General features: G+C 40.4%; 1 protein-coding gene across 1 annotated transcript; it reads right to left on the bottom strand.

The window, feature by feature from the left end:
• Positions 1-5,422: 5,422 nt before the first annotated feature.
• dbr1 (debranching RNA lariats 1) lies at positions 5,423-13,177 on the bottom strand. The gene is made up of 9 exons (XM_060875953.1): positions 13,020-13,177; positions 10,488-10,785; positions 10,284-10,408; positions 9,651-9,731; positions 8,249-8,334; positions 7,193-7,417; positions 6,968-7,045; positions 6,683-6,828; positions 5,423-6,457 (listed from the first exon to the last, which is right to left on the bottom strand). Exons 2-9 carry the CDS (start codon positions 10,682-10,684, stop codon positions 5,689-5,691), a joined length of 1,707 nt encoding a protein of 568 aa, XP_060731936.1. The 5' UTR covers positions 10,685-10,785; positions 13,020-13,177; the 3' UTR covers positions 5,423-5,688.
• Between the last annotated feature and the right edge of the window lie 166 nt (positions 13,178-13,343).

Raw genomic sequence — 13,343 nt, 5'->3', positions numbered from 1 at the left:
CCACAAAGCTTCTATGTAGATTATATATTATACAAAGAATCTCACAGCAACTCAGATTGTTTAACAATGAAGGTGATTTGTAGTGTTGGGCAGTAACGCGTTACTGTAGCGCAGTTACTTTTGACAGTAACTAATACTCTAACGCAGTGTTACTCATCGCGCGGCTCGCGAGCCTCCTGCGGCTCACCAAGCTTTAATATGCGGCTCGCATGGTAGTAAATAATACGATGATATGATCATGTGGTTAAAATTTATTTTTCATTTAAATAACATTAAAAACAATCAGGGAAGCATAGAAAAACGAATGTGCTCTATTACAAATAATAATATATATTTATATATATTATTTGACACGTCACTGACTCACTGCGTTCTGCGCAATAGCCAGTTTTTGGCGGACTGCCAGAAGCTAGTTTGTGTTTCATGCTAGTTAACAACTTGTGTTTACTGTACACACGGACTAAAAATGGATCGATTTCTTATCAAACAATCTCGTGCACAAAATGAACAGCAACAAAGCAATGTGACAGTGACAAAAGAGGAGCATGCATCATGCGCAACTCGAGTAATTATTGTATTGCAATATTGAACATTGTATTTAAGCAGATAAGCTATTTAAGACTGAATAACTTGGCATACTTTGCGGTGAAAGTGGCTCTCCTATTGACTTTGTCCTATCAGTGTGACTCACATGAAAAAAAAAAGTGAAGACCACTGCTCTAACGCATTACTTTTTAAATAAAGTAACTCCGTTACCATACGGTGCGTTTGTCCCTTTCTTTTTTAAATGAATTCATTTAGACTGAAGTGTAGCCTACAGCCTAACCTGTTTACAGCAGCGACGCATTGTAGGTTTGGTGGATGCCAACCTGTAAACACGAAGACGCTGTGGGCGTGTTTCCGTTTACTCAAGTATGTGCGGCAGTAATGGCGAGTCGAGGCGAGAGCAAGACGAGTTTCTCAAAGTGGAAATATGCTCATTATTCCACTTTAGTTGAGCATAAAGACAAAAACCTTTTGGTAAATGTAAGCTGTGTCTTTCTGGTTCGAAGGTCCTATCCATTAATGGGAACATTAAAGAACGTTCTTTAAACAAGTAACTAAAAATGTACTTTTAACAGTAACGCATTACTTTTTGGTGTAAGTAATCAACAAAGTAATTGAGTTACTTTTTGAATGAAGTAACTAGTAACTGTAACTAGTTACTATTTCTTAGTAACGAGCACAACACTGGATTTGTAGATGTCACATTTAGCGGCTTATTAGCAAGCACTATTAGGTTTAACTGATTTGTATGCTATGATTATGATCCGCTAGGAGGACACCTGACCTTCATACCCATGTGTTATTTTTTTTTTTACACTGTTGCTAGAAATCTGAAAGCACACACTGGTTTATCAAATACTGAGTGGAATAACTCAAGTGTCCAAAACTCTGACCTCAAACCCAATGAACACCTCTGGGATAAACTGAAATGCTGACTAAACCCCAGACTTCTTCATCCAACATCCCACTAATGCTCACAAATCCTCACAGCAACGTTCCAACATCTAGAAGAAAGGCTTCCCAGAAGAACTGAGTTTATTATAACAGCAAAGGGAGAATAAATCTGGAATGGGATGTTTAACAAGCACATACGGATGAGATGGTCATCTGGCCACAAGCATTGTTTTTATACGTTGATGGTTCTGTCTTTGAAAAGGCAGACACTGTAATTCAAAAGATTAGATTTTTCACTGAAAACTGGTTAGCACTCGCCTCACACCTCCAGGGTTGGGGGTTCGATTCCCGCCTCCACCTTGTGTGTGTGGAGTTTGCATGTTCTCCCCGTGCCTCGGGGGTTTCCTCCGGGTACTCCGGTTTCCTCCCCCGGTCCAAAGACATGCATGGTAGGTTGATTGGCATCTCTGGAAAATTGTCCGTAGTGTGTGAGTGCGTGAGTGAATGAGAGAGTGTGTGTGCCCTGCGAGGGGTTGGCACTCCGTCTAGGGTGTATCCTGCCTTGATGACCAATGACGCCTAAGATGCCTGACGCCCCGTGACCCGAGGTAGTTCGGATAAGCGGTAGAAAGTGAGTGAGTGAGTGAGATTTTTCACTGAAAACCGCATTTTCTAATAACATAGACGAGGTATTCAACTAAAATTGAAAGAGGTCCAGTAAGAGAAAATTTCTTGAAGCAAAGGTCCAGAAGATCATAATGTCTAACTAGTTAGTGTGATATATATTTAAGTAGCCTAGTAGTTGTATCAACATCTGCAAGCAATCAATATCTGACTGTCAAATCAAATAAATTCAGTACAATTCAAAAACATTTTGACAATATTTATTGTCCCGTAACATAGAACTGAACATATGTATGACTGTAGATATGTATAACGTTCTCTCATTAAATAAAAGTAGGGCTACATTTCAAAATAAGAGAAAATAAATAAAATGTGAAAATTGTGTATGTTTAAATAAAGTGCTTAACTTTCCCTTTTATATCTCAGTGAGAGAACTGAGCTCTAGCTTGGCAGGATGTTAAACCTGGGCTTGAATGGAGTCAGGGCCGTTCTCATACACATGTGGAGGTGCTCATTAGTGACCCTGGAACCATATTTAGTTTGGATTATGTTCATTGTAGAGAAAACTGCCTCGCAGTTGTATGTAGAGCCAAACATGGTCAGGATGTATAGGGCTACTTCCCTCAGACCTGGGAAAGCTGTCTCAGGGACGCTGTCTTCAGATTTGAGTGGAAATGTTTGTTCAAAACCTTTATGTTTTGTCTCATAATGGTGTTTCACATTGTCACTTTTAATAAGTGCCACGGTTTCTGTACATATGAGACACACTGGTTTAGTGTGAAGTGTGAACAGAAATGAGTCCGTCCATTCTGGATTAAATGTTTTCGCTGTCCACTTCTCTTTTTTTGGAGAGCGGCGTTTGTTCTTTATTCTTCCTTTCTCCGTCTCACTCGTCTGTTTCTCTCCCTTTCTCCGTCTCACTCGTCTGTTTCTTTCCCTTTCTCCGTCTCACGCATCTGTTTCTTTCCCTTTCTCCGTCTCACTCGTCTGTTTCTCTCTTTCTCCGTCTCACCTCGTCTGTTTCTCTCCCTTTCTCCATCTCTCTCGTCTGTTTCTCTCCCGTTCTCCGTCTCACTCGTCTGTTTCTTTCCCTTTCTCCTTCTCACTCGTCTGTTTCTTTCCCTTTCTCCGTCTCACTCGTGTTTCTCTCTTTCTCCGTCTCACTCGTCTGTTTCTCTCCCTTTCTCCGTCTCACTCGTCTGTTTCTCTTTCTCCGTCTCACTCGTCTGTTTCTCTCCCTTTCTCCGTCTCACTCGTCTGTTTCTCTCTTTCTCCGTCTCACTCGTCTGTTTCTCTTTCTCCGTCTCACTCGTCTGTTTCTCTCCCTTTCTCCGTCTCACTCGTCTGTTTCTCTCCCTTTCTCCGTCTCACTCGTCTGTTTCTCTTTCTCCGTCTCACTCGTCTGTTTCTCTCCCTTTCTCCGTCTCACTCGTCTGTTTCTTTCCCTTTCTCCGTCTCACTCGTCTGTTTCTCTCCCTTTCTCCGTCTCACTCGTCTGTTTCTCTCCCTTTCTCCGTCTCACTCGTCTGTTTCTCTTCCTTCCTGTCTCACTCAACTGTTTCTCTCACTTTGTTTTCTACTTGTATCTTTCTTTCATCTCATCTGTCTTGCACTGTTGAGTCGCAGTGTTTACTTAAGGAATGCACAGACCTGATTGGCTGAGTCGTATCACGTGGGATGGCTTAACTCGCATGAAATTGGTCTGTGCGTTTTAAATCATAACCTTTTGTTTTGGCCTGAGGTCCGGGTCCGTATTGGACAGCTTCTGGGTCCGGACCCGGACCGCGGTCCGCCTGTTAGTGACCTATGACATAGACAATCATCAATAATATCAAGTTAGAAAGACTGTTCAGTTTCTCACCTCAGATGTTTGTTCTTGTGAAACCTCATGTGGTCTTCTGCTGTTGTAGCTCATCCACCTCAAGGTTGTGCATTCTCAACTGCTCACCACACAGTTTTATGGTGCCACAACACACAACACTGTTAACTGAGTTATTATAGACATCCTGCAAGCTCAAACTGGTCTGGGCTCAGACCTCTCTAATGAACAAAGCATTTTCACCATCAGAAGTGCTGCTTGTTGGATGGTTTCTGTGTTTCACACCATTCTGTGTAAACGCTAAATATTGTTGTTGGTGAAATTCCCAGATCATCAGCACCAACCATCATGTTACGGTTAAAGCTGCCGAGTTCTTACTTTGTCCCCACTCTGGTGTTTAATATGAACATTAACTGAATCTCTTCACCAGTATCTGCATTTTAATGCACTACACTGTGTATAAATGTGCAGGTGTTTCTATTAAAGTGATCAGTCCGTGTATTTTAAAGGAATTGTGGACTTAAACACAATAGTAGATCAAATCCTACAATAACCTACATTACAGTTGTGTTCAAAATAATAGCAGTGTGTTTAAAAAAGTGAGTAAAGCTCACAAACCATATAATAGTTTTTATTATGGAACGGGAACACTGCATATTGTATTCTAAAACAAAAGATGAAGAAAATAATTATCAGATTTTTTTTATTACTTAACAAAAATGAAAGAAAAATGGAATATTAGGCTGTTAAAAAATAGCAATATCATCGATAGCATTTGTTTTACAAACTCATTTACTGTGTGAACTGAACAATGCTGGAAGATTTTGCTTTCTTGTGAATCACTGAACTAATATTTAGTTGTACAAGCACTGTTTCTGAGAACTGCTTTACATCTGTGTTGCATTGAGGCGAGCGACTTCCGGCACCTGTGAACAGGGATCCCAGTCCAGGAGGGTATTGCCTCAGAAACAGCATTTTTTATGTCACCTCATAAGATCTTGCTTGTTACTGGTGTGTTTGGGGTCATGGTCTTGTTAAAACACCCATTTTAAGGGGAATTCCGCATAAGGCAACATGACCTCCAAGTATTCTGATGTATTCAAACTGATTTATGACCCTTGATATGTGTTAAATAGACCGAACACCATATTATGAGAAACATCCCCATATCATGATGCTTGCAAAACCACGATTCTGTGTCTTCAGTGTACTGTGGCCTGAATTCAGTGTTTGGGGTCGTCTGACAAACTGTCTGCGCCCTCTAGACCCAAAAAGAACAACCTTGCTTTCATCAGACCACAAAATGTTGCACCATTTCTCATCGTGTCATGACTATTACTCTACTATCCCTACTAGTAAATTATTTGCCATGTAGAAATATATTTTTTACCAAAACAGTGATTGATGGTTAGTGATGTTGGACTTTATTTACTCTATTTAAGGGCATGAAATGATATCCTGAATGCTACAATGTCAGTAGCAGTTCACCCCATCTAAAAACCTAAATATAAAATGACTGAAAAATCAAAAGCCAAAATATTTATGAGGAAATGTTTATCGTTAACAATAAACACATCTCAGTGACACAGAGTATCATACAACTGTATATAAAAACCAACCCAACTGAATCCCATCTCCCAACAATGGTAGCTTTTGTACTCTTATCATCAGCACTCCATTATTGTTTAAATGTATTTAAATGAACACGCTCGTTTAAAAAAAAAAACACTAAAAAATACTCTTAGTTAAACAAAAAATACATTTGCATCAGTCTATACATTTTCACCCTTTCGATCACTGGTTATCTAACTCTCCTCATCATCATCATCAGCTGTGTAGATGGCCTGGTTGCGGCGTTTGATCCTAGGGGAGTTACCTATGGGGTTGAATAGTCCCTTGGTTTCTCCACTAGGACGCTTGGGCACTCTGGCTGGTGGCATGGTCCCCTCTTCCTCTGAGCTGTGGGAGAAACAGCCTGTAGACGTTGGAGAAAGTCTAGTAGGTAAATCATAGGGCTCCTCTGTCTCTGAAGACATGAGAGGAGGAGGTAAGATAAGCCTGCCCACGGACTCTCGCTGCGGGCTGCTGTCCCTATCGCTATCCTGTGCTGCTGCTGGAGCCTCAGGAACAACTGCATCAGTCCCAGACTTTTTCACTTCTCCTCCATCCTTTTTCTCCTCCTCCTCTTCCTCCTCCCACTCATCCTCGATGGTGATCTCATCAGGATTGTAGGAGTTGGAGAGCATTGAGGTGTCAGTGGGGTACTCGCTGGGCTCATCCGTGCTACCTGAGCTCTGGTTGTCCTCGTCCTCCTCTTCGTTTGCTCGATCCTCTTTCCAGGATGTAGATTTTTGTGCGCTCTGGCCTGCCAGAGCATAGATGTCGACGAGGCCGAGGGTGGCACACAACTCTGTGGTCTGGGGGTTGGTGCAGTAGGCCGGGGGAGTGTGGGGCTGAGGGTGAGACGGGTCGTAAGCGGGCACCGTTGGACTGAAGTTCTCCGGGATGCTAAGCTCACCATTTAAAGCGCTCACTATCTCCATCATGGCTACTTCTGATGCACTATAGTCCCAGCTAAAGGGAAAACACAATAAGGTGAAATAATGACTGCTGTGGGGACTACAATCAGGTGTGTGAAACATCTACACAAAATTAAGGAACAGGATTTGGTTTGCTACGTGTCTTATACATAGAACTCGAGGGGTTAAACATATTTTGCAGAGTTAGGAGATTCACCATTTGTAACAAGCAGCAAACATAACACACAGTGTGTAACAACTCTGGGTAATAATGTTTTACCGAGTGTGCAGGCCGTTATTCTCGGGCGGGTGCCAGATGTTTGGTGAAGGTTTCTGAAGGCGGGCAGTGGTCTTCAAGATGGCTAACCACTCTGGGTCATACTCCAGCTGTTCGGAGGAACCAGGTCTATCTGCTATCTCCACTACCTAAAACGGTTAGACATATGTATTAAAGACTAGATCACCTGTTCAAGGCTAATCATGTCTTGGCACATAAGTCACTCTAAGACAGTGTTGAGTACAAGACTTCACAATTCTAAACAGTATTAGAGCATCAGATTAATACCTGAAGGAAGTCTCTATGAGGAAGACACTTGTCCAGAGAGAGGAACTTGGTGGTCTTTGGAACAGCATTACCCCTTGCCTACATACACAGAAACAAAGTCAATACTTTGTTTATTTAAATCCCAGCTCAAGCAAGTGCTCAGGCTTGAACCCACAACCTTCTGATCAATAGCCCGGTGTCTTTAACCACTGAGTCACCGCTTCACTTATAATGATAAGTCAGTACCTCGTGCTGCATCATGGCGGCGAATTTGACGTGAAGATGTGCGGAAAACCAGTAGCCGGGCTGCAGGTGATTGAGGAGCTCAGCAGCAGCTGGACTACCCAGCGTCCCGGACTCTACCTCATCACGCAGGAACTTCTTTTTCCTTAGCAGCTGCTCTGTGCTCCCGTAGTGGTAGATGCCCCTTGGCCAGTCGTGCGTCATGAACACGTCTATGGGCATGCGGATCTGTGACACAAGCAAGGAGGTGGGGTGAGGGGGTGGGGTAAATGTGTGTCGAAGGGACTCTTAGCTTTTTCTCTGATAATTTACATCCAGAAAATCAACATCAACACATTTAAAAAACATGTAAATACTTCATATTAGAGCAGCCATATTTCAAGTATGGCAAAATCACACAGTATCACTATATTGAGACAAGTGACAGCAGTCTAAAATAGTCTGACCAATCTCTGGCATCAGAGCGTACATAGCAGCCGTCAAACGATCGTCTGCTGCCATGCCCATTTATTAACAATGCCGCTAAATAAATAAGACGAAAAAATAAGCCGATTTCATATTGTTTGTGTTTGGATAATAGTGAAACAAAGAATGATCCAAATGATGCTGAGAATTTGGATTAAAAATAAATAAATAAATAAACACGAACGCAAAAAACATTCTGGCCGCAACAGGCAGACAAGCTGTCTTCAAACAATTGAACAGAAGAGGGAGCTGATTTCATGTATTGTGAAGACTGTACCACACATATTAAGGTAAATGGGATGATAAAAGCTGCACGAAACAGCGACACACCCTGGTAAGACATGCTCATTACCTAAAATTCTTTAAGAGCTCAGGCTTATTGTGGTTTTTTTTTGTTGATTCCTGAGACACATTACATTAAAAATGTAAAATGATCACTGCTCCTAATGCTGTGTGATGAAGCGATGGGCATCATTTATTACTCGAGTCACAGGGACTGAAGTGTGCTTTGTGCAGGAGGTGTGGATTATGTTGTCAACACTAACGTTGGATTAAAAGCTTCTTTCTAAATGCTGTACTCTTCAGATTACTCACCTGCTTAAGCTTAAAGACGTCACTGTTTCTAATGTGGTAGACGCTGCGCAGAGTTTCTTGGTTGTAGGGTGGAAATTCGTAGTGTCCTGGGAACGGAGCAAACAACTTAGTTGTGGCTTCATCTAAACTGTGTCCCAAATGACACACTTCTCACTGCACACTTTGACTATGCACTGTGTACTCTAACGTCTAGTGTATGAATGGCTGTTGCCTTCTTGATGGCAAATAAGGTGGGATGCATAATAATATAATGTGACACTGCTAGTTTTCATTAATGGCAGGGTCTCCGATTTTCGAGAAATGCTTCAGAAAACTGAGTCGGGCCGAAAACTAAACAAAAAACAAAACAAACGTGTAGCCAATGAGCAGAAAGGGGCGGGGCTTGTCAATATGCGGCGGAGAGAGTGTTCAGTGCGCATGTGTGACATTAGCAGAAAGCGGTTTTAATATTGACATGGAGGATAAAAACAAAGAAAGAAAGCGAAGAAAGACTTACGATAAGGTCAGAAGTAGGACGTGTTAATATAGGATCAGCTTTCCAGCGCTGGAGAGAACTGAAGGAGCAGGAAGTTGGTGCATATTCACAGATTAGAGTTTCCTGAGTCAATAACTCCTGAGCTAAACACTGTTACTACACAAATAACACCTCTTTTCTATCGTAGTAATGTAGAGACGCAGCTACAACCGTGTTTTGTGTAGTAACAGCGTTTATCTCAGGAGTTATTGACTCGGGAAACTCAACTTTACTTAAGACGCCGAGGCGCTTTTTTCCTTCTCGATAGCTGAGTAACGTTTGTTTATCTGCAATCGTATTGTTCTTCACTTCAGCTATGATAAAGACACATTTCTTTCCATTAGTTGCCTGGGTTACTTATGTTTGTGTGGGCGGAGCTATCGATACAGGGGTGGGGCCCATTTGGGTTAGGGACGTGTTTGTTTTGGTGATTTTATATGTCGACATTGGCTTTCAAAAATCGGAGACCCTGCCTTTAATATAGTGAATGAATACAGTACTTTTTTAAATGCTTAAAAATAAAAAAATCACTTAATGTGTCCCTTTTATGTTGTCGAGTGTCATCCGGCTTCACTGCTTGGTAGCTCTGAACCTCTTCCTGGATGCATGAAGTGTCCAACATTCCACACTTCATTTATTCTTTTTTTTTTAGTTCAATAAGTTGTTGTTCTCAGAATGTCCATGTGAACACACTACTCACTATGTTTACTACACAATGGCATAGAATAGTGCATAAGTATGTGATTTGGGATGCACCTTTAGAAACCATGAAGATAACATTAGGGGTAGAATTGATACAAACTTTGTGACAATGTCCTTTGTTAAGTGACCTACAAATGAAACTGAATTGGTTTCAGTATGTTTGGAAAGCTGGAATGGTTGTTTTACCTTTTCTGTAATCATGCGTTTTAAAAATCCCAGAAAGGCCACCGATCCTTATACCTCTATAGCGGACGACGCCGGCATAACCTGCAGCAATAGACAAGGAAAACGGTGTAGCAGTTAACATCTAAACTTCTTCTGTAATCATAATTAGACTGTTCTGCTTTTCAACACACTTACAGTATTATTAATACTGATTGTGACTGGCTCAGACAACAAGAAGCAACACACACACTTACACACACACACACACACACACACTTACGCACACACACACACTTACGCACACACACACACTTACGCACACACACACACACACTTACGCACACACACACACTTACGCACACACACACACTTACGCACACACACACACTTACGCACAAACACACAAACACACTTACGCACACACACACACTTACGCACACACACACACTTACGCACACACACACTTACGCACACACACACACACACACTTACGCACACACACACACTTACGCACACACACACACTTACGCACACACACACACTTACGCACACACACACACTTACGCACACACACACTTACGCACACACACACTTACGCACACACACACACTTACGCACACACACACACACACACTTACACACACCAGGTCTTACCCAAATAGTATATATTCGGTGCCACCCAGCCTCCATAGGGAAGCTCTTGCAGATGGTTAGAAGCCTCGTGGTTGCCGCCAATGAAGATGGTCAGAACCGGTGCTTTCTTCTCCCCTGAATAGTACCTTGAACACCAGAAAGGCATCAGTTATAAATCAACAAAGAAAAGAAACAATTCAGAGGCATAACTTCCAGGATGCTTACTTGTAAAAGGTCTGCATGTGCCTGTACTTTTGTGGCACTGCCATGCACTTTAGGTCTCCTTCATTCCTCACAGCCTGGAAATCTCCACAGCAGAGCAGTAGGTCCACCTTAATCCCTTCCTTACGCTCCAGGTAGCCAATGGTCTCGTAGATCTTGTCCAGCTCGCCATGGCAGCAGCCTTCCACTGCTATTTTCATATCTGGTTTTGTTTGCTTATTTCTGATGAAGTGGAATGAGCAGGAGATCCTCTCAGTTCTTTGCTCTCAGTGCCATTAAGATCCCGCCCCAACGCTTACACCTGCGGAACAAATAAACATGTGTTAATTTCTACGTCAAGTAAGGAAGTATGGTCTGCCACAGGAGCTGTTGATGCAGTTCTACACTGCAGTCATTGAAACTGTCCTGTGCACATCAATCACCATCTGGTTTGGGGCAGCAACAAAACAGGACAGGAACAGTCTGCAACGCACAGTTAAAACAGCAGAAAAAATAATTGGTGCCCCCCCTGCCCACTCCCCAGGACTTGTACCATACAAGAACCAGAAACCGGGCAGGAAAAGTCACTACTGACCCTTCACACCCTGGACACAACCTCTTTCAGCTCCTCACTTCTGGCAGGAGCTACAGAGCTTTGTTTACTAAAACTGTCAGCCACAGGAACAGTTTCTTTCCCCAGTCCATCACCCTGATTAACAACTCACCATAATTATATTCCCTGTTTCATATCTATAAGTACTGCATTATCAGAACTGTCAGTCATCACATCATCCATATATGATCCACATCATTACACACACTACTGTTGCTATATATTGTACAAAAAGCACAATATTGCACAATACTGTTATTTGCACTACCATGCACTTCTCACACTGTATGTCCATAACTGATCTGTCATATATTCTGTATTCACATTTAATACTCGTACTGTCTATATTGTATCTCATCGTCTGTATTGTCTTGTATAGTAAAGTGTTATTTATGTTTGTGTTGTCTTGTATAGTCAGTATTGTTTTGTATAGTAGTGTTATTTTTGTCTGTATTGTCTTGTATAGTGTTATGTCTGTATTTTCTTGTATAGTATAGTGTTATTTTGTCTGTATTGTCTTGTATAGTATAGTGTTATTTTTTGTCTGTATTGTCTTGTATTATTTATGTCTGTATTATCTTGTATAGTATAGTTATTTATGTCTGTATTGTCTTGTCTTGTATAGTATAGTGTTATTTATGTCTGTATTGTCTTGTATAGTATAGTGTTATTTTTTGTCTGTATTGTCTTGTATTATTTATGTCTATATTGTCTTGTATAGTATAGTGTTATTTATGTCTGTATTGTCTTGTATAGTATAGTGTTATTTATGTCTGTATTGTCTTGTATAGTATAGTGTTATTTTTTGTCTGTATTGTCTTGTATTATTTATGTCTGTATTGTCTTGTATAGTATAGTGTTAGTATAGTGTTATTTATGTCTGTATTGTCTTGTATAGTATAGTGTTATTTATGTCTGTATTGTCTTGTATAGTATAGTGTTAGTATAGTGTTATTTATGTCTGTATTGTCTTGTATAGTATAGTGTTATTTATGTCTGTATTGTCTTGTATAGTATAGTGTTAGTATAGTGTTATTTATGTCTGTATTGTCTTGTATAGTATAGTGTTATTTATGTCTGTATTGTCTTGTATAGTATAGTGTTATTTTTTGTCTGTATTGTCTTGTATTATTTATGTCTGTATTGTCTTGTATAGTATAGTGTTATTTATGTCTATATTGTCTTGTATAGTGTTATTTATGTCTGTATTGTCTTGTATAGTATAGTGTTAGTATAGTGTTATTTATGTCTGTATTGTCTTGTATAGTATAGTGTTAGTATAGTGTTATTTATGTCTGTATTGTCTTGTATAGTGTTATGTATGTCTGTATTGTCTTGTATAGTATAGTGTTATTTATGTCTGTATTGTCTTGTATAGTATAGTGTTATTTATGTCTGTATTGTCTTGTATAGTATAGTGTTATTTATGTCTGTATTGTCTTGTATAGTGTTATTTATGTCTGTATTGTCTTGTATAGTATAGTGTTAGTATAGTGTTATTTATGTCTGTATTGTCTTGTATAGTATAGTGTTATTTATGTCTGTATTGTCTTGTATAGTATAGTGTTAGTATAGTGTTATTTATGTCTGTATTGTCTTGTATAGTATAGTGTTATTTATGTCTGTATTGTCTTGTATAGTGTTATTTATGTCTGTATTGTCTTGTATAGTGTTATTTATGTCTGTACTTTTAAGAGTCACAAACAGCTGGAACCGAATTCCTTGTGTGTGTAAACACACTTGGACAATAAACCTGATCAATTCTGATGTGCAGTTCGGTTTAATGTGACTCTCCAGCAGACGGCTAACAACACAGTACCACATGCTAGCTATAGCTCACATCCTCTTTAACTAAACACACGCAAGCTGTGTAGTGTGTCGCATCTCACAGCACAATATCTACAGGCTCTGCGTTTATAAACACCACTTTTCCCTTTACATACCTGTGTATTCTGTCCTCCGTCACAGCGACTTTGTTACAGAAGCCGTTAGAGGTATGAGACTCAACCGGATTTCGCCAAGCACTATGCGCATGCGCGCCCGCTTCCGTCATTCCCTTAGGTATATGCAGTTTTGTAAAGCACACCCGCACTTTCTATTAGAAACATTTCAAGAATTATTATAAGCTTGAAAACTTACTACGTTTAATACTGAATCATTTAAAAAGTTTATATCATGAAACCTTTCAAAGAAACAATGCTACGAAATTAAAATAAACAGATTAAACTCTACTACAACTTGTAGTAGCAGTAACAATAGTATTAAGT

This window comes from Tachysurus vachellii, chromosome 8 (genome assembly GCF_030014155.1).
Source record: "Tachysurus vachellii isolate PV-2020 chromosome 8, HZAU_Pvac_v1, whole genome shotgun sequence".
Taxonomy (NCBI): domain Eukaryota; kingdom Metazoa; phylum Chordata; class Actinopteri; order Siluriformes; family Bagridae; genus Tachysurus; species Tachysurus vachellii.
The sequence above is the reverse complement of the archived record's forward strand: the minus strand, read 5'-3'. Positions and strand labels throughout refer to the sequence as shown.